Source organism: Girardinichthys multiradiatus, chromosome 8 (assembly GCF_021462225.1).
Source record: "Girardinichthys multiradiatus isolate DD_20200921_A chromosome 8, DD_fGirMul_XY1, whole genome shotgun sequence".
Classification (NCBI taxonomy): domain Eukaryota; kingdom Metazoa; phylum Chordata; class Actinopteri; order Cyprinodontiformes; family Goodeidae; genus Girardinichthys; species Girardinichthys multiradiatus.
The window spans coordinates 35,701,463-35,723,953 of NC_061801.1; the positions used below are offsets into that span (position 1 = coordinate 35,701,463).

General features: G+C 37.8%; 1 protein-coding gene across 2 annotated transcripts in view; it reads right to left on the minus strand.

Annotated features, from left to right (window-relative positions):
- Positions 1–893: 893 nt before the first annotated feature.
- Positions 894–22,491, minus strand: part of lrrtm4l1 (leucine rich repeat transmembrane neuronal 4 like 1) — a 102,807-nt gene continuing 81,209 nt past the window's right edge. For both annotated transcript variants that reach the window (XR_007039306.1, XM_047372622.1), the window contains exon 3: positions 894–3,287. Coding sequence is in view for 1 of the 2 variants with exons in the window: in XM_047372622.1 (XP_047228578.1) it covers positions 3,222–3,287 (66 nt within the window). In the remaining variant the exon portion in view is untranslated. The remainder of the gene's footprint in view (positions 3,288–22,491) is intronic.

Below are 22,491 nucleotides of genomic sequence, written 5' to 3' on the forward strand. Positions count from 1 at the left end.
ACAGCGATGTCCTGGTAGGTTTGCAGTTGTGCCGAACTCCATTTTCAGATGATGGATTTAACATTACCCTGTCTTTTATTTGCAGGTATTAGAGTAAAGAAGGCTAAATATCACACTTCAGATTTTTATTTGTAATAAATGTAAAAACCATGTCTCATTTTCCTTCCACCTCACAAGTATACCCTATGTAGTGTTGGCATAAACACATAAAACCGACAAAATACATAGGGGTGTGAATACTTTTACAAGGCACCGTGGGTGGAGAGGAGCAAGCAAAAAACTACCAGACGGCACGCTGGAGAGATTGGAGAGGCAACTGTGGCTCAGTAGGAAGAGTAGTCGTCTTGCAATCAGAAGATTGTGGGTTTGGTTCCAGCTTCCTCCTGCCATAGGTTGATGTGCCCCTGGGCAAGGCACTTAACCTCAAGTTGCCTACCGATCTGCGTATCGGTGTATGAATGTGTGAGCGTTAGTGAGTGCAATTGGGTGAATGTGGCTCTAGTGTAAAGCGCTTTGAGCGGTCTGTATGACTAGAAAAGCGCTATATAAGTTCAGTCCATTTACCATTTGCCATCTGGAACTCCTGAGCTAACAGCCTGACATGTTCCAAGAACAGTAAACATGGAGCAAATTATCCAAGCGTGGCCCCCTCCTGTGACATGCAACACATTACACGGAGTGCAGAATTAAAGGGGCTGGTGGGGCCCGCCATGAGTGTCACCGTGAACAGAGTGGTCGAACAGAGATCAATGTTCTGCTCTCTAAATTAATGAGGCTAATGTGGATTTGACAGCCTCTTCATGGGAGATCTGTGGGGAGAACACGGCACGTTTAAGTGAGAGTGAAACTCATGGAAATTACAGAACAGAGACATGCAGATCCTTGACACAGAATGGGATCAACGGAGGTTTTTAATTTGACCAATTACTATTGCTCACCAGTAAAGTAATTTTAATTATAAAACATACTGTTGAAAGTGAACAAAGAATACCAAATCCAAGGGGGAGGGGGGAAGCAGAGATTTACATTAAAAAAGTATTATTTTTCTTGTGTAGAAAGAGAATGTTTACAGGTTAAAATAATCCACAACTCAGTGGGTTTCAAACACAATAGAAAAATAAAGAGAAAACACAAGCCCACGCAAAACCGTGCACAGCAACATTATGCAGTCTTCTTAAGGGGGCGGGCAGGGTGATTGTTTTTAAAGAAAGCATGACTTTTTTTTTTTTAAGCAACGTTTTACAATGTAAAGCAGTGCTGAGAGTTATCTTTCCGACAAGATCTTCCTGCCGCTGCAAGGTCATTTATTCACAAAGACGTACACGTTGCACACATGATGAAAAGAAGGAGGAGGGGGGAGCTGCTTCAGTAGCAGAGCACTGTTGGACCTGAAAGAAGTTGAGGCCTCTCTTAATAATTAATCTGTAAAGAAAACAAATCCCAGATTTGTTATGAACTATAGGTGCATCTCAACAAGTTAGAATATCATTGAAATGTTTATTTCCTTCAGTAATTAAGTAAGCAAAAAAGTGAATAGTAGATAAATAGATTTATTGAGCAGAATGATATATTTCAAGCTCTTATTTTTCAATTTAATGAATGGGCTTAGAAATAATTTAGTTCTTTGAAAAAGAAATTGAACTTTTTTAGAAGGTTTAGTGGAAGGAAAACTTTAGTAGAAAAACTACTTATGCAGAAGCATCTTGCATGAGAACTGCGATCCTGTAAGACTGGTTATTTTTGTTCTTTTTGATTACTTTAACCTGGAGGATTAAGAAAACAGAAAGTTTATTTATTTTTAGAAAATTTGATCATTACATATGACTCAAAAATATTTTTGTATTACAAATACATTTTTAATACAAATATATCAGCCCACTAAAAAGTATGACACGTACTGTCCAGTAAATGCACAAATATTTGGTCAGGGACAAGGTAAGATTCTTCTGACATGGTCTCTTGTTCAGGAATGGCTTAGCTGAAGAAATGTTGCAGTCACAGCTCATTTCCTGGATTCATCTGTGTGGTGCTCTTCGAAGTACTGTCTCCAGCTGCATTCCACAACTTGTGAATCTTCCCAAAATCTCCTCAATGGGCTTTGCTTCACAATCCTACGAGGGCCGCTCTTATTCCTGTTGCTTTTGCAAGTTTTTGTAGCACATTTTTTTCCTTCCACTAAACTTTCTATTTGTTTGAATTCAGAACTCTTCGACCTGTGATTCCATTTTTATTAGGTGTAAGGTATAATCATCAGAAATAAAAGAAGTAAACAAATTATGAAGCTAATACAAAATTTTCACAATTTGCATTTAATAGTGAAGTTAACTTTTTGATGATACTGAAATTTTTGGAGATGCACCTGTATGTTAAGGTGAGCCAAAAGTAAAAAAAAAATCCATTTGGCTCTTTGGTATCTGTTGCTCAAACACATATAAAATACAACATTAACAACAGCAGAATGTCTGGAAATAACATCGTGTCCTTGATTGGAGCATCTGTCATCCTTTTTTTATCTTTCCTAATTAAAAGGTATTCTTGAACTTTAATTTCATTTGGAAAGAATTTAGAAAATACTCCAAAAGAAAATGCTTCAAACAACGGGCTTTCCACTAGACAAATTGGATGCGCCTTTACTCATTTCATAGTTTTTCTGCTTCTGTGAGGTGCCATCGCAGCTCACGATTAGTCTTTCTATAAAAAAAAAAGTATTGAAAGATTATATAATGATGCTTCACAGGCATTGAAAATATGGGAACTCCTTTTAAATTATACACCCCTGTGTTATTTAAGCAGCTTGTCCTCTGCATTGTCATTAATGAGTTGTTCCTTTTGCATGACATGTTGTCCTTATGGAGACAATGAGCTGTTGTGGTCTTTCAGAGGGCGGCCAGCTTTATTGTATCTATCCCTTGGTTTTCATTAGTCTCTGCTGTCATCCACACAACAGGAATCCTCAACTATCAGCGTGTGTTTGTGAAGTGAGCATCATGAGAAATGCCAAAGACCAAATAAAAAAAGAAAAGATACAAAATCTTAAGAAAAAGAGAAAACCGTTATATCATCTCCCCTTTTCTATTGGCTAGATAAGTGCCTTGAATTTGTTTGCACTCAGTACAATTTAAACGCCTCCTCGAATTTGAAAGATGAGAGTGGAATCCTGGTGGGCTCTTGGGATGGGCTTTGATTTGTTGCATCATCCGAAACAGTCGTTTTTCTGAAAGTTAATGGATGGTAGGCATGTCTCCCAGCCAGGCACCAGGTAGGGGGCGTGGACATGTGTACTCGTTCTGCAAGAACAGGAGAGAAAGAAAAACACATTGGAGTCATCGTGGTTTTCACAGCTGGGTTTCGTGCGTGCTACACAGCTGGTGGTTACGATGTGAAATGAATTGCAGTTCTTGGTGGTTTGATAACAACACAGTGGGTCTGTGACAGCGCCAGCAAAGCAAATAACGATAAGCAATTAAGTGGTTGATAAAATCTGATGTGGTTAGACCTATTAAAAAGATGTAAAAGAAAGCTGCAGATTAAATTGCAGTTACAGTGCGTCATATCTGTTTTGAACAGCTGGAATTTGAAATCCTACTTTCTTAGTATGTCCAGGCTTCTACAATTCCTTGCTTTGGGATTTTACTGGTTTGCTCAGCACAAAGCAACACATAATAATGAAGTTGTTTGAAATTAATTCACGGTTATCAAAGTATAAATTGCAAAATTGCGAAGAGCATACAGCTTGACAATTTGGGGATCTTTCCACAAGCTTCTAACAGTAGTTTTGTTGAACTTTGGCCCATTCCTCCTGACAGAAATGGTGCAACTGAATCAAGTTCTTTGAGATTAAGATGACAATAGCTTTGTTGTCCTTATAATAATTTAGTGGTATGATTAAAATCATTGTCCATTTGAAAGACCCCTTTTTGCCTAAGCTTTCACTTCCAGGCTGATGCTTTAAGATGTTGTAATATTTTCACATAATCTTTTTTCCTCATGATGCTGTGTATTCTGTGAAATGCACCAGTCGCCCCCTGCAGCAAAACACCATCATAATGTGATGCTGCCGCCACCATACTTCAGTTGGGAGGATGTGCTCAGATTACCCCCTTTTTTTCTCCAAATGTGGCAACACCCTGTATGGTCAAATTTTTAAGTTTTACTTTCATCAGACCAGAGAACCTGTCTCCAAATATTAAGCGCTGCCCCTGAATAGTTTTGCAAACTGTAATGTCACTTTTTATATTGCTTTTGAGTGATGGCCTTTCAGCTAGTGTCAGTACAGGACTCATTTTGCTGTGGATAATAACTGCCCTACCAGCTTCAGCCTGCCTCTTCACTAGGGCTTTGGCTTTTTTTTGGGATAAAACGTTTAGCATTAAAATATTTTAATTTCTGGGACATAATATCTTCTTACTGAACAGGATGATTGCTGGACCTTCCCATGTGGTTTACTCTTGCATATTATTGCTTGAACAGATGAATAGTGGAACTTCAGGCATCTGGAAATTGTACCCAAGGATGAACCTGACTTCTGGAGATCCACAGCTCTCCTCCTGATATCTTGGTGAATTTATCAAGATGTTTTCAAGATATTTAGGGTCATTAGAGTAAAGTGGGCTAAATACAAATGCACAACACTTTTCAGATTTGTATTTGTAAGAAATATGCACTATTTCCTGTTGGTCTATCCCATAAAACCCTAATAAAATTCATTAACGTTTGTGGTTCTAACGTGACAAAGTATGAAAAATGCAAGAGGCATGAATACATTTGCAAGGCAATGTGTATTAGATGACCATTAATGACCATATTTTAAAATTTTTCTCTTCTCAGCGCTTTGAGTGTCTTGTTACTGAAAAGTGCTATATAAATAAACTTACCTTACCTTACCTTACCTCTCATACATAATGGAGTCAATGGGAGAGCAAAAGTATTTTCTGTTTTATATTTCTGAAAAACCTTTAAAAATGAGGGCATCAGAGTCCTTGATCAATGGTCTATTCCTTACTCTGAACAGTTGCACACTGATCTTTCCTGTTTTTTGCCTTTCTTTTCCTCTCATTTCTAATCATGTTGCTCTTCTTTCATGTCTCACTTGATGTTTCGCCTATAACAGTTTTTTTAACAAGACACGTCATGTCACTGGGCCAGTCTTATTGATTGTTTTGGAAAAAAGTAGACTGCAAGCAGCTAAGTAGAATACATATAATGAACTACATTGAGGAAAGAAATATTTGATCCCCTGCAATTTGGAAAGCATGGGTTTTGTGCCCATGTGGCACGCAAATCAATCAGTCAGCTGCAGATACTCCTGACCTCAGCTCATTGCGTACACAAAGCACACCTCTTCAAAATCAATTTTCATCCATTCCAGCCGGTCCACCATCATTGGCGAGACCAAAGGGCAAAATACGAGCTCAGGATATATCAGGGACAAAGTAGATTGGCACAGGGTTGCAATGGGCGACAAGACCATCAACAAGAAGCTTGGTAGGAAGGAAACAATAGAGCCCCTAAAGCAATGTCAGATCAAATCTTTACTCTGCCAGGCTGCAGGGCAGGTGGCAGGTCTTGTTCATTTTGTTGTTTATCAAAAATAACAGCCAATATTGAGTTACCAGATCTGGAGATCTTTGAAATACCGTACGGTGCTGTGAATAAATATTTGTCCCGTTACAGAGTTTTTTTTTTGTTTTAACAGATTCTAATCATGGTTTCATTAATTAAATACAAACCAACCTGGCTCTATGTGGAAAAATAATTCCCTCCCTTGTTAAATCACAAATAAACTGTAATTAAAATTTTTTTTTTTTTTGGAAAGTCAACCAAACCTGCCAGATCTACAGAATCAAGATCTCACTTAAACAGAACCTGTCAAGTCATTAGCGTCCTTCATTTGAAAAGAGTTACAAAACCCTTTCTCAGGCCTCCACCAAACCACATTGATGCATTATCCACAAACTGAGAAAACATGGTAGTGGTGAACCTTCCCTCTACTACCGAAATTACTCCAAGAGCATATCGACGACTCATCCAGAAGGCCAGAAAAAGAACCCAGAAGAAAAGCCTAAAAAAGAAAAGCCAAACACGGTGGAGGAAATATCATGCTGTGGGGGATGATTCTCTGCAATGAGGTGCCAGTGAATAGGGTCTTATAACATAAAATCTTGGAAACACCTTCCCTTTACAGGCACAACACCAACATTAACACCTGACTGTCTAGAACTGTTTTTCAGATCACTCACTTTTAATCTGATGTTTCATTTTTACCTATAATCAGGTTACTTACAGCATTCTCCAGTTATTTAAATCCTTAGCTGTAAAAGTAAATTTGGCAAACATGTTTGGTCTGTTGTTAAATATAGTTTATTTCCACCCAAGAAACATTACTATAATACATGTTGTGCTTTCTTATCAGAAGCTGGAAAGTGCAATTCATGTTTTAGTTTCATCATGCTTAGCCTATATTAACTTTCTTTCTGCATGTATGAGCATATACCCTGTTTCAAAGTAAATGCATTCCTTCACTGAGCTTCAATCATCTTCTGATAGATCAGGGTTCTTACGCAGTCTGAAAACGTCCAGAAGAGTATAAAATGTATTATCTATAATCTACTATTATCTTACAGGTATGAAAAAGTATGGAAATGTAAAATAGGCTATGAAAGTCTGAAAAAGTCTAGAGGTTCCATCCATCCGTGCATCCGTTGAGTCATCCATCCATCCATCCATCCATCTCTCCTTCCAGTCTGTGGTTTTGTTTCATTTTTCAAATTTTGAGCCTGTAGAAATGTATTTAACTAGATAATCATTTTTATTCTTTACAATTGTCCTAAAAAGGACTAAGACATCTGCAAATTTCTGGAAAAGCCATAGAATTTGGAAATGAAAAATATGTAGGAACCACAGTACATTTTTATTTGTCTTTGTACATTACATGTTATAAATTTCTGTGGACCCATGAACCAGGTAAATTAAAATGGGTTAACAGGTATATTAGACAAAATTATCTCTTGCATGCCACAGTTTTAGCATGTATCATACGCTTATAAACAATGTATTATGTTGGGATTGGTTAAAATGACGTAACCTACTGAAGATAAAAGTAGGACATTTTTCAAAGTTTTCTGTTTCTTTCTATTTTGGCACTGTTTTATTAGGCTGCTTTAGTAATAGACTTCTTGTGGTTGTTAAAACGCAGATCTGAGTCCACAACGACGCCTAGATTTCTTGCATGGCCTACAGTCTTTAGCTAATTTGGATTAGTGATCTTTAACATTAACATTTCTGTGACCAAACACAATGACTTCTGCTTTCTCTGCATTAAACTGGAAGAAATCTGGACTCGTTGCTTTTTATGGAATGTGGTGACAGAACAATAAAGCTGCATTACACCAAGTCCTAGGTATGTGGAGTTGGATAAAAATGACCCATGAATGGAGCCTTGAGGTACTACAAGTGTGATCTTAGAATTGCCAAATGACCCAAAGTAGTCCTGGTCTGCCAAATAAGATCATAACCAACCGTAGATTAACTACACACTGACGGATGTTTTCAAGCCTCTCATTCTGTTAATTATAATGTTTTTTTGCTTAACGCTAATATAAATGAGATTTAATTTCATGGAAAATTAGAATATAACATTAGAACAATAAAAAAAAAAGAAACATTTTAATACAGATTCGTGGGCTTAATGAAAATAATGTTTAATACCTTCACAAAGGTGGCTTTTTTAAAAGGTACATTTAATCTGATAAACGAGCCTCATCTGAACACATATAGAACTAGTGACAATTTACAATGTACCTTTAATCTTTCAAAGATACATACAATGCACAAAGTATTTAACTATAAAAAAAAGTAAATCAATAACTAGACAGCACAGGTAATTTATATATCATCTCCATAGGCCACATTCAATGGACTGATTTCAGGAACAAATTTTCTTACACAACAAAATAAACTCAGTAGAAAGAGTCAATTATGCATCTTTACGGGAGAGTAACCCTGGCACATCTAAATGTCAGGGATTTCCCCAAAGGACAAGTCACGCTTGTTAAAATGTTGTTGCAAATTAGTGCAACATTTTGACATTTTCCCCTCATACAAGAGCTTACATACTGCAAACTGCTCTAAACTGCGAAACAGGCAGAGCCGCACCCAGCTTTGTTTTACATGTTGTGAGCGTTTTTAACCATACCTTTCTGTGACATGGCAACAAGTCGGTCCTTATTGCTTTAACAACACAAACGCTCAAGTTAAGCAGTCTCAAAAGCTTTTCAAATCTGCTCCAAACAGTGCCTGGCTCAGCTTTTTGTTGTTGAAGCTGAGATTGTTGTCAATGTGAAGCACATCTCTTCAATGCGTGGCTCAGGCGAACGTGCCCTGAGCAGAACTTTGATTTTAGCATTATCAAATTGGCTGACGAGTCTTCAATCAACCCTTTATCTCCGTCTCAGGTGGAAGTGAGCGCGCAGAACTCTGCAGCACAAATTGCCATACCTTAAATGATTTCAGCAGAGTGCAAAGCAGAAACAAATCACAGGCAGGTTTTAGGTTGTGCTCTGAACACATGCACGGGAAAGCAGACACAAGACTAAAAAAAGGAAAAAAAAAGCAGACACAAGACTAAATAAGAACACAAAGTCATCTATAAAGGCAGATGTGCATATCTTAAAAAAAAAGAAATGTATCTATGAGGTAGTAAAAAATAGTATCTATACAGAGATAATTTTCAGCATTTTATCTGTTAGTGGGGATTGCACTGTGATGGACAGCTTTATGTTATCCGTCTATGGAAGATAAAGTAAATATCCTATATTTGATTGTTAAAATCTGTTAATTTCTTCCTTTGTCATCTCTGTACTTGTGTCAGTCCTGTGACTATGGTGGTAACTGATGGAGGCATTGATAGATGGATGATTTTGTTTTCTGCACTGTTTCTAGAAAATGTATTCACACGACTTGGACTTGTTTACATTTTTCCCCATTACATTCACAAACATTTATGCATTTTATTGGGTCTTTAAGTAATAGACCAACACAAAGTGGCACCTAATTATAAGTGCAAGAAAAACTATACATGTCTTTCTTTTCATTTTTAAAAATAAAGGATTGTGTGCATTTGCTTTTAGCACCCTTTACTCCCATACCTCTAAATAATCCACTCAGCAAATCCAGTGCAGTCAATTGCCTTCAGAAGCCTCCTAATTATTGAACATCTGAATGGTGCTGCATGCATTTGCAATCAGCCCCTAAAGACTCACTTTCTCACAGTAATTTGCAAAATAGCTTAAGGTCAGACAGACTGGATGGAGAATGTCTGTGAAAAGCAATTTTCTGGTCCTGCAACAGATTCTCAATTTAATTTAGGACTTCTATTGGGTCGTTCTAACACATGAATATTATTTGATCTAAGCTGTTGCTTTTAGCTCTGGCTGTATGTTCACGGTTGTTGTCCTGCTGGAAGGTGAACCTCCTCCCCAGTTTCAAGTCTTTTCCAGCCTCTAACAGGTTTTCTTCCAGGATTGTCCTGCATTTACCTCTGTCTTCTTTCCCATCAACTCAATTTGTACCATATTTTTAGGGAGATCGTAGCATAGAGGGCGAGATGCAAATGTATTCTCTCTTGTCAGACTGTTTTTAAAAAAGATAGAAAGAAAACCATGCAACCTTTCTGTCCACTTTACAATTTGTCTTGGTCTATCACATGAATTCCCAATATAAGTTCATAGGGTATGCTTTTGCAAGGCACTCTGGTAATGTCATTATTTGATCTGTTTTCTTAAAGTTATTACTTTCTTTTCCTAAGTGTTAAGATAAATACTTATCTTAATGTTGCTACAAAATGTTATACAAGAAGCAGTGAGTAGGTTAGGCCACAAGCAGGTTTACAATAATACAGTAACAGCAAAGGCATGATAAATAAATGTCAGACTTAGCCACAAATCTCAAAAAGGCAACTTTGGAAAAGTTGGAGCTGTACAATTGCACTGTGCTTGGGTTTATTGGGCAGATAAACTTCATAAAACAGCAGCTCTAAAAACCTTGTGTCAAAATCTGTGACCTGGGAATAGTTAGTAGAGGACCGTGTTCTTAGTGGTCAGAATAAGTACGTTTCTGGTCAATAGGTCTGAGAGGCAGCCAGAGGCAAGACTATTAAAGGCTGCAAATGTGTGTGAGAAGTCCACTTCCAAATCTTACAGGATGCTTGTACAGGGTGTTGAGCACTGGGTTGATAGGTTCAGCACTGTGTCCTGGTAATTAGCAAGGCTGCAACATTTTGTATCAGCTGGAGATGGCTGATGGCACCCTCTTTGATCCCTGACTACTGGGTATAATATAGGCAACAGTAGACAAACATGTTCAGAACTTTGTGAGTAAGCAGATTCTCCATTCAGATTATATATCACCTACAAGAATAAGACTACTGAGATGCCCTAATGAAGGTAACATCCATCCATCCATCCATCCATCCATCCATTTTCCTTGCAGGGTCGCAGGGGGCTGGTGCCTATCTCCAGTGGTCAGTATTCGCAAGTCCATCACAGTCGACTGCCAGTGCCTTGAATTTAAGGACATTACTTGTAATCCTGAAAGCAATGTTGGAAAATGTGTTAAGACAAACTTTATTTAAAGGGCAATTTTAAACACAGAAGATCGACCATAACGCGCCGTCCACGCTTATGCATTTTAACCCTTTTATTAATGGTATTTTAAAGGTGTTTGATTCTGATGATAAGCTATAAGCTTCTTTTGTTAGCTTTAACCGCTAACAGCTAAGAACACGTGCTTGCCTGCTAAAGATCATTTACCCAAAAAGGTTGTTAGTTTTCAAGCTAGTAAAATAATATTTCCCTAAATATTTTACTAAACTTGATAACAAAGTAACACTATTAAGACCATTTCCCAAAGATTTGGTTCTTATTCAAAATAATATTTATTTAAATATTATTTTAATAAATAAAGGCAGCTAATTAAAAACCATTGAGAATTGGTCATCATCATTCTTTAAAATATTATTTTATTAAAATAATTTTTTAGCTGATCTTGCATTGTGAATGGTTGTCTAAAGGTATGCCAATTATTGCCCAAGTTAGTTCCAAGACTAACTTCACTTCCAGATTCTTCAAGATAATCCTTGGTTCTCAAACATAAATATCATTGCATGGTAATATTGCATCACTCTTTCGATTATGGTTTTCAATTATCTTTAATCAACTTGTTTATATTGTACATAGCCCATTAGTCTTCGTTATTCTTTAATTCTGCTTGGTAGTTAGTTGGATTGTTTTAGCATAGTAAAGAGTTTGTTGATTGAAATATGTTTGACTTTGAGTTGACTTATTTTTGTTAATAAATTCTTGTATTTTAAGAAATTGTGTGAATTTATTCTGTGAGTGCAGTTTTGCTGTTCAATAATGCCAGAGCTCATCTCACACCTTTCTATTCTGTCCTAATACCATCGCCTTATTGGGCTGGTATTCACAGGACAACCCTTAACAGACCGAAATATTATTTAATAAATATTAAAGTATTAATATTAAATAATAATACTAATAATAATAATATTCATAATTACAACAAAGAGCATTAATGTCTTAAAAGATAACAAAAGGAGTGATTCTGTCTCATCAGTTTATAGAATATTTATCTAAATACCATGGAGATCATCATGATGTATTTTGTGCTTTGCTGCGGTCTTTGCCTTTAAACTGTCCAATGGGTGCTATTTTTGCTAATTCTTTCTTATTGTTGAATAACGAACACTTATTTTAACTGAGGCAAGTGAGACCTGCAAGAATGTAGATGGTATTCTAGGATGCTTTCCACTGTCTATGTTCTCTCTATTTCAGGACAATGCTCTCACTTCTGTTCACTGTAGTGCCAAAGCCTTTTGTTTCTCATCTGTTCTTAATTTTTTTTTTGCCCGTTTAAGTGATTTCTTTATTCTGCAGGTCCGGCAGTAATCAGACCTGAATGTAGCTAGTGAAACTTAACCAAAAAGAATGACAGTTAATTTATGATTCAGCAAGGAAGTAAATTATATGTTCCTATAGGGTTGAGTTAGCTTAGATAACCTTCCCTAATGAATGAAATCATTATTTTTTTTTGCAGTGACATATCAATTTACTCTAAAGCAATTTACACATCTTCACAAGAAGTACTGAGAATTGTAGAGGTCTAAATTAAGTCCATGCGTGGACCAAATGCTGCATCTAAATAAAGGCTACTCCTTAGGTCTGCCTTCCTGCTACATAGACATTGGAAAAAATGTACCAAGCAATTACTTTTTGTCTTTTCATGAAGACTGGTTATATGTCCCTGTCTCTACTTTGTTCCACCCCCTCTTAACATCTTTAATGTGCTTTTAATTAGGTTAGTAATTAGCATTGGTCCATAGTTGATGTAATTAATCTTCTCCTTATCCAGACAGCTGGAACCAACACAAACACACTGCACTTCCACTCAGAGATCACAAGCTTCTTCCTCCCCTCAGCGACCCAATCAACCTGCTCAAATTCTCCTCCCCGTTTCAGTGAAGTCTATGTTCCCATTTTTTCCACAGACCAAAACTAGACACACAGGCAAGACAAGCTGGACTGATTATGTCAATTCTATGTGAAAAATTCGGCTTATGAGACAAGCGAAACCATCTTTGATCTGATATTATTAGGGTAACACGTTCTATGGTGGTGTTGAAATGATTACACCTTCAATGTATATGTCTTATCTCAGCGTCTTTTATCTTCATCTGTTTGGCACAGCTCTTATCTTCATAAATATCACTGACAAATAATTTGAAAAATGAAAAGCTATCTTATTGGGATAATTTTTGCTTACAGAAAAAAATATTAAAAACTTTTCATAGATACTAATTCCTGCTTAAGCTCTTAAACTGTGCAAAACAGATTGACTTACAATTTCTCTAAAGCTCTTGTTCTTTCTCAGAGCCCACATTTAATCCTTTTATAACTTCAGACACAGAGATTTTTTTCTTCTCTCTTGTAAACATTCAATAAATGTTAATTTGAAGAAATTAGATTCTTTTGTTTAAAATAACAAGAGAATACACTGTAGAAACAAAAGGTAAAATGTTATTCTCTTTGCTAATGGTCTAAAACTATAGCTAGTTCAAAGCAGCCAAGTCTGGCCATGTTGAAGATTAAATGTGTGTATCATGGGAATCGTCCATTATCTTGATTGCCCTTTTAAATGAAACCAGAGGCTTTAAGTGGTTACTACTGCAAACATCTGGAAGGTGATATGATAAAATGTGATGCGCTGAATGCTTTTTCTTAGATTCTGCATAAATGAACAGAAACATAATCTCACACTGAGACACTTTGAAGAAGAATATTTTCTTTACCCTGAGTTCAATGCAGTGAAAAACATTTTTTTTTTGTTTTTTGTCGAAGTTAAATGTTTCAGATCATCAAATAAATTTTAATATCAGACACAGATAACCTGAGTAAATACATAAAGGAGATATTAATCTTTAAGAGAAAAAACTATCCAAACTGACAATGTCAAAAAACATATCCACACTCACTGTTAAAGTATCCATTAAACATATTCTTAAAAAAATTTGAATTAAATTTCCCTAGCCACACCTGGCCCTCATCTCTATCAGAACTGTATAATCAAGAAATGACTTCAACATAACCTGACTGACAACATGAAGCAGGCCGAAAGACCTAAAAAAGAAACACATCATGTTCCACACTAAAGAAGTTCAAGAACACATGGGAAATATTCATCCATATCCATCAATCTGAAAAGGGTCGCAAACCTTTTTTAAGGCAGTGAGACTCCAGCAAACATAGCAAGAGCCATTTTCCAGAAATAGAAACAACATGAAACAGTAGTGAACGTTCACAGGAGATGCCGACGTATCAAAATTAAGAGCATATCAACAACTTACCCAGGAGGTCACAAAAGAACTGAGAACAATGTCTAAAGCACTGCAGGCCTCACTTGACTCAGTTGAGGTCGGTGTTTTTGATAGAACAAAAAAGAAGAGACTGGGCAAAAAAAAGCATCCATGGAAGAGTTTCAAGGCCAAAACCACTGCCAGGATCTGGATGAGTTGCTGTAATTGATGGAACCATGAATTTTGCTCTCCAGAAGAAAATTCTGAAAGAGGATGCCCACTCATCATTTTATAGCTTACTCCCATTTCAGACTATTGCCGCAAACTCGTCTCAAACCATTACATATCCAAGGTGTTGTACAGTACAGACCAAAGGTTTGGACACACCTTCTCATTCAAAGAGTTGTCTTTATTTTCATGACTATGAATATTGTAGCTTCACACTGAAGGCATCAAAACTATGAATTAGCACACGTGGAATTATATACTGAACAAAAAAGTGTGAAACAACTGAAAATATGTCTTATATTCTAGGTTCTTCAAATATTTGATTACTGTTCTGCACACTCTTGGCATGCTGTTGATGAGCTTCAAGAGGTAGTCACCTGAAATGGTTTTCACTTCACAGGTGTGCCCTGTCAGGTTTAATAAGTGGGATTTCAAGCCTTATAAATGGGGTTGGGACCATCAGTTATGTTGTGCAGGAGGTGGATACAGTATACAACTGATAGTCCTACTGAATAGACTGTTAGAATTTGTATTATGGCAAGAAAAAAGCAGCTAAGTAAAGAAAAACTAGTTGCCATCATTACTTTAAGAAATGAAGGTCAGTCAGGCTGAACAATTGGGAAAACTTTGAAAGTGTCCCCAAGTGCAGTCGCAAAAACCATCAAGCGCTACAAAGAAACTGGCTCACGTGAGGACCGCCCCAGGAAACGAAGACGAAGAGTCACCTCTGCTGCAGACGATAAGTTCATCCGAGTCACCAGCCTCAGAAATCGCAGGTTAACTGCAGCTCAGATTAGAAAACAGGTCAATGCCACATAGAGTCCTAGCAGCAGACATATCTGTAGAACAACTGTTAAGAGGAGACTGTGTGAATCAGGCCTTCATGGTAAAATAGCTTCTAGGAAACCACTGGTGAGGAGAGGCAACAAGCAGAAGAGACTTGTTTGGGATAATGAACACAAGGAATGGACATTAGACCAGTGGAAATCTGTGCTTTGGTCCGATGAGTCCAAGTTTGAGATCTTTGGTTTCAACCACCGTGTCTTTGTGCGGCGCAGAAGAGGTGAACGGATGGACTTTGATGGTGACATTGTTGGGGATTTATTCAAAATTGAAGGCATACTGAACCAGCATGGCTACCACAGCATCTTGCAGTAGCATGCTATTCCATCCAGTTTGCATTTAGTTGGACCTTCTTTCATTTTTCAACAGGACAATGACCCCAAACACATCTCCAGGCTGTGCAAGGGCTATTTGACCAAGAAGGAGAGTGATGGGGTGCTGCGCCAGATAACCTGGCCTCCACAGTCACCGGACCTGAACCCAATCGAGATTGTTTGGGGTGAGCTGGACCGCAGAGTGAAGGCAAAAGGGCCAACAAGTGCTAAGCATCTCTGGGAACTCCGTCAAGACTGTTGGAAAACCATTTCAGGTGACTACCTCTTGAAGCTGAAAAAAGCCATGATTTTTTTCCGTATTCTGCATTGTGTGACTATCTGGTCGCAGGCATGCAAAACAGTCTTAAAGCCTCTTCAATCAACCTTCAAAAGTGCAATAAAAATTCATGACTAGAAATGTAGACAGTATCACCACTGTCATATTCTTTCAAAATACAATTTTTCAAATTTCAATAACCTTATTATGCATGCAAACATTTGCTTACTTTTTAGAATTATTTGGTATTAGTGCTCCTCCTCTAAGAAGGTACGTCACACTGAGCTCAGAAAAAACAACTAGAGTAACAAGGGCAACCTCTAGAGGAGAGTGCAGCATTCCAAAATGCAAGACATCTTTTGCTAAATCTGCCTTCTCTGTTGTTGCCATGAGTCAGTGGAATACATTACCAACTGAGATTATAACATGTACAAGTTTCTCAATGTTTGCACGTTTGATAAAGAAATGGCTTTTATCAAAGCAGGTCTGCACTCATTAGTGATGAATGTGTGTAAATGGAGGTAAAGTTGGTTTTTTTGGAAAGTATGTGAGTGTGCGAAAGTGTATGTGTGGTAGGTATGTTTATTGTTTAGGTGCAAGCGTGTGATAGAGAAATGATAAATCCCTGGAAGTCTTTAATAACTGGTGTAACTGGAGGTTTGTTACAATTCTGTTGTATGATTAACATCAACCTGTCAAGGGACTACAGGTGGAAATTAGCATATTTTGCTATAACCTGGCACCATGCATATTTCCTATTTTAGGTCAATGTATTGTTGTGCACTGTCCCTGTACAAATAAAAAAACAATCAATCAATCAATCAAGCTCATCAACAGAATGTCAAGAGTGTGTGGAGCAGTAATCAAAGCAAAAGGTGGCTACTTTGAAGAACCTAAAATATAAGACATATTTTCAGTTGTTTCACACTTTGTTCAGTATATAATTCCACATGTGTTAATTTGTAGTTTTGATGCCTTCATTGTGAAGCTACAATATTCATAGTCATGAAAATAAAGAAAACTCTTTGAATGAGAGGCTGTGTCCAAACTTTTGGTCTGTACTGTATATATATCTATATATCTATATATAGATATATATATATATATATATAAATATATATATATACAGGGGTTGGACAATGAAACTGAATCACCTGTCATTTTAGTGTGAGAGGTTTCATGGCTAAATTGTACCAGCCTGTTAGCCAGTCTTCATTGATTGCACATTGTACCAGTAAGAGCAGAGTGTGAAGGTTGTATGTATATCCCGACTGCCTGTTGATGCATATTTAACCCATACCATTGGAAGCGTGTTGCCACCATCTAGTGGTAGGAGCTGCACCTAATTATGACTAATTTATCTAATTTACAGACTAAATACCTAAATGTATATTTATTATATTTGTCACTCAAATTAACTATCTCTATTTAATTTAGAATGTGTTCAACACAACAAAATATAATACACTTTTTTATTTACCTAATACAGGCATTAAGACTTTAAATTCCACCGCACTTGGATTATGCAGCAGGACAATGATCTGAACCACAACATGAAGTTCATAGTTGAAAACCTTCCAAAGTAGCTGAATTTAGAAAGAATTCTTGAAAGATGCTGTTGAGAATTAAAATCATTTAGTTTCATACTATGTGTTTGAATGTGTATGCATAAAACTGAAATATATTATGTATTGTGTTTATGTGTGACCTCGGGGAGAGAGGAGTCAGCAGGCTTTAGGCTGGAGGAAGGGTCAACCCCAGGTGAGGATGTCTGCCGGCAGTTGTAAGCAGTTAACGCCAGCTCTTAGACATGGTATGGGCAATAAAGTACTCCCGTAGGAGGTACTAATTCACAGCCACACAGGGATGTAAAAAACTCCATTAGGGACCTCTGGCTTGTAAATAATTCCTTGAGAGGGAGTTTCAGTAGTCAACTTTGAAGTCCGTTAAAGGTATAAAAAGCTTTAACACTGATAGTGAGACAGACCACTCGGTGAATCCAGCCCTAGGTTTGTTGACCCCGAGTCTCTCCCTAAGGCCTTAGGTAATCTTTCTTCTTTGTATTATTCTTTTGTATTCAATTATGCATTGGAAATCATTGGACTTATATATCAAATTAAACTTGTGTTAATCTGAATTTCCTGCTCTTCTCTGTTCTTTCTCACGACATCAGGACTGGGTGAGGTTGAGGCTGTTTGTTATTAGTGGTGAAATTATTATACCTCAACAAGGCCAAACTTCCTCCACAGAGATGTGAAAGACTCACTGCCAGTTATCACAAACACTCCCATATATAGTGTCAATACTGTAAAAGCTGATATACCATTACCTGTACAACTAAAAGCATAGTTGTACAGGTAATGGTAATAGTTTTAATAGTGGAATCCTATTTGGTCACATTTACCTTAATTTGCTTCCAAAATGCTAAAGGGTTAATAATAACAACGATTTTTGTAGAATAATGTGAGTTTTTATGCTCATCACTGCACATCAGAGTGAATAAAGAAGCGAATGATTTGGCCTGAAGTGGGTTTGCCCTTTACACCTCCTCATCTAGCTGTCTCTTGCAACACTAAATGTGTTTCAGCTAAGGGATGATATACTCAACCACAACTAAGTGGGCCAGTGAGAGTATGCCGCTCTCTCGCCATTTGAAGTTAAAAGGAGAGCAATTTTCGGCACAGATGCATAAAGCTAGACATGGAAAGCGCAGTCTAAAGGTAGTGCTCCGAGATCTCCCTAAGGAAATCTGGTCCAGCGACTAGAGGCCGGGAGCAAACTGAGTACATCCCTGATGAGATGTCTCAGCATGTAAGCATATTTATAGGTGTATGTGATCATGCATTTTTATCTGTACTTGAGTGTTATGACTTATGATTGTTATGATTTAGGTAGGTGATGGATGACACCATTGGGAGCGGCAGATTCTTCCCCTTAAGTCACGCTCTATGTATATCATTTTGCCTGCTATAAATTCTGTTTAATGCATAAACAGCGTATTTCTCTCATTTGTTAGGCTTCTAGTAAAGGACTGAGGAGCATAGAAACTAAACGATGCCTTACCTTGGTAAGTTCTGGTCCTGTGAACACTGAGTAAGCAGGTGATGATGAGGAGTCTACATGGTCGTACTTGACAAAGAACTCTTGTATGTTTTGGCTGTTTAGTGCTTTATAGACCAATAGCATAATTTTGAACCCATTCTTTGAGAAACAGGAAGCGATTGCAGTTATTTAAAAACTGGTGTGACAAAATATTCTTTTCAGGTCTGGTCAGGACTGTCCTGGACTGCATGAGGATGAACATGCTCAGCAACAGCGCTCAGACAGGCTGTTGCATTTAAACAATGCTTAATTGCTAACTAAGGGGCCTAACGCATGCCAAGAAAATATCACTAACCTCATTACACCACCACCACCAGCCTGAATCACTGATTTAAAGCGGAATGGATCCTTTTGGAGCCCCTACCCACTGAAAGTTAGAGCTCATTGAACCAGAGGTTTTTTCCATCTGTTATTGTCCAGTTTTGGTGAGTCTATGGGAACTGTAGTCTCAGTTTCCTGTTTTTTGCTCACAGTAGTAGAACTTGGTGCGGTCTTCTGCTGCTTTAGCACATCTACTTCTATGTTCGACGTGCGTTTAGAGATGATTTTCCATGTACTGTACCTTAGTTGTACCAAGTGGTTATTTGAGGTACTGTTGCCTTTCTGACATCAACAAGACATTTTCTGCAATACGACTGACGCACGCTGGATATTTTCCCTTTTTCAGACCATTCTCTGTAAACCTGAGCAACGGCTGTTTGTGAAAATCCCAGAAGATCTGCAGTTTCTGAAATATTCAGACCACCCCATCTGGCACCAGCAACCATACCAGATTCAAACTTACCGAAATCCTCTTTTATATCCCAGTCCGATGCCAGGTGTAAACTTCAGCAAGTCGTTTTTACCACGTCTAAATTACTAAATGCACTTGTGTTAATGATCAACTGAACATTTATACTTAATAGAGTGGCCGGTGAGTGTATATCCCACATAAACAACTGCAAATATGTAAGAAGCAAATAAAACTATGTAAACATTTTGTCCACACAAACACAAATTGAAACTATAATACAACTTATTATGATAGAATTGGAATCTGAGCATCTAAAGGCTATTTTCCCCCTCTTTTGTGCTGCTGGGTAAAATATTACCATGTAGAGAATTTTGAATTTTTTTAAGTTCAATTAGCTAACAAAGAAGCAAATAGTGGTACATAGTAAGCTGGCTGAGAATCTAACAGCTTGAGCAAAATGGGAGAAGACGTCAGCACTATGTAATCATTGCTGTCAATCCAAACTTAATAATTGTTAAACTTCAAAACTACAGCAACAATGAGGCAATTCATTGGTAAAGGACAAACACAAATCGTACATATAAATAGGATTTGTTGATGTAGAACCATGGGAAAAAATCCACTGGGTTTTTCATTAGACTAGAGTCAGCCATCCAAAATCAGATTTTCTTATTTATTGGATTATTAGTCAACAAAAACCTGTTTCAAATATATTCGATACACCTTTCTCAAAGAAATAGAAGACTTAAGAAGTCCTGCCAAACTCATTCTGATTATCATATTATCTCTAAAATTCAATATATGCCAAGTGTGCTAAAGAAAAATGAAAAACTATAAGTAGCACGGCTGTGCCAACATTAAGAGCTTTATTAATGACAAATGTGTTGATTCAGACTTTAATCAGCTTTAGTGGTTTGCAACATTTCTTTATTCATCTTATGTCAACAAAAATGTAAGTAAAATTTTTCTGCCAGTGACATGATTTTTCTTGTAAGGTGTTAAAGATCCATGAACATACTGTTACAGCCTGACAAACAGGTAACCATTGGCCTTGTTTAAACACAAAAATGTATAACACTGAAAATGTTCTAGAACTCTAAAACTAACCAGATCGCGGTAGTTAAAAATTAATTTTGCTCTTTGAGCTAAACTGTATGCTAATTACGACCCTAAATATTTCAGACGCGCTACTTTTGTGTGAGAATGGAAATAAATTTTGGCTTGTAGTCTAAAAAGCTCTAATGTGATGATGCACCCCAAACCAATGCCAGGTGTTTTGCCATTGGATAAAATACACGTAAAGTAAGATTTTAGTTTCACCACCTCTTGCCCCATTTCATATGCAGTCAGTGTTTTAAGAGTCTTCAATGTACAGTAAACACAAGTTCCTTCAAACATCGTGGTGAACTTGGCTCAGCTTTTCAGAGAACATCTGTCATTTCATGTGCAGACAGACTACATAATGTTGACATTGGGTCTTTCTTGGTCGGACCATCTGTTGCAGGATTTCTCTTTGATCTCTCTCTCTGTCTGTCTGTCTGTCTGTCTGTCTGTCTGTCTATCTCTCTGTCTATCCCTGTCTCTCTGTCTCTATCTATCTCTGCCTCTATCCATATATTTCTATTAAAGCAACTTAGGTATACTGTAAATATCTATCTACACTGTGTAGATAGATATTTATGTATACAATGTTTGCAAAATCAACAGTAAAGTATCAATGTCTGAGCTGAAATCTGTTCATATACTGTAAAAACTGTTTTATTCACAGCAAAATATTGGCTTACTTGGTGAAATATAACCTGAAAAAAAAAAAAATGCAGGTACATAAAAAAATTATCAGAATCAGAATCAGCTTTATTGCCAAGTTCGTACATACAAACAAGGAATTTGCCTCCGGTACACTTTGCTCTTTTGTTCTGTTTTTGCATTACAGAATATACAAATTTACAATTTACAATGTACAATATACAATGTACAATGCAATATTCTGCATTACAGAATATACAAATTTACAATGTACAATATGCACATATCTAATAAAAAAGGTGCATTTGCAACATCTGTATGCTGTTGTTTTGTACTCTATTGAATGTTCCCCCTGGGGGAAGAAACTGTCTCTGTGGCGGCTGGTTTTAGTGAACAGTGCTCTGTAGCGGCGGCCTGAAGGTAAAACTCTAAACAGTTTATGTGCAGGGTGTGTGGGGTCGGCAGAGATTTTGGCAGCTCTTTTCTTGACCCTAGACCTGTATAAGTCCTGGATGGAGGGAAGGTCAGCCCTGATTATTCTCTCTGCATTCCTGATTATTCGTTGCAGTCTGGACCTGTCCTGTTTTGTGGATGAGCTAAACCACACTGAGATGGATGAAGACAGGACAGATTGAATGATGGCAGTGTAGAAGATAACCAGCAGCTCCTGTGGAAGGTTGAACTTCTTGAGTTGCCTCAGGAAGTACAGTCTCTGCTGGGCCTTCTTTCGAACAAAGTCTATGTGTGAAGACCATCTCAGGTCCTCAGAGATGGTGGTTCCTAAGAACCTGAAGTGGTCCACGGCCGATACAGTGTTGTTGAGGATAGTGAGGGGGGTGTATTGGGGTGGTGTTCTCCGAAGGTCAACCACCATTTCCACAGTCTTGAGTGGGTTCAGTTCAAGGTAGTTCTGACTGCACCAGTGTACCAGCCGATCCACCTGCTGTCTGTATGCAGACTCATCACCGTCCTGGATCAGTCCAACGACAGTGGTGTCATCTGCAAACTTCAGGAGTTTCACGGACGAGTCCGATGAGGTGCAGTCATTTGTGTACAGAGAGAAGAGGAGTGGGGATAGAACACACCCCTGGGGGGCACCAGTACTTATTGATCTGGATCGGGAGAAGATGCTCCCTAGTCTCACCTGCTGCTGTCGGTCTGTCAGGAAGCTGTTGATCCACTGACAGGTGGAGGCTGGGACGTTGAGCTGGGTGAGCTTCTGGTGGAGGATGTCTGGTATGATGGTGTTGAAGGCCGAGCTGAAGTCTACAAACAGGATCCTGGCGTACGTCCCTGGGTGGTCGAGGTGTTGCAGGATGAAGTGTAGACCTAAGTTAACAGCATCATCTGCCGACCTGTTTGCTCGGTAAGCAAATTGCAG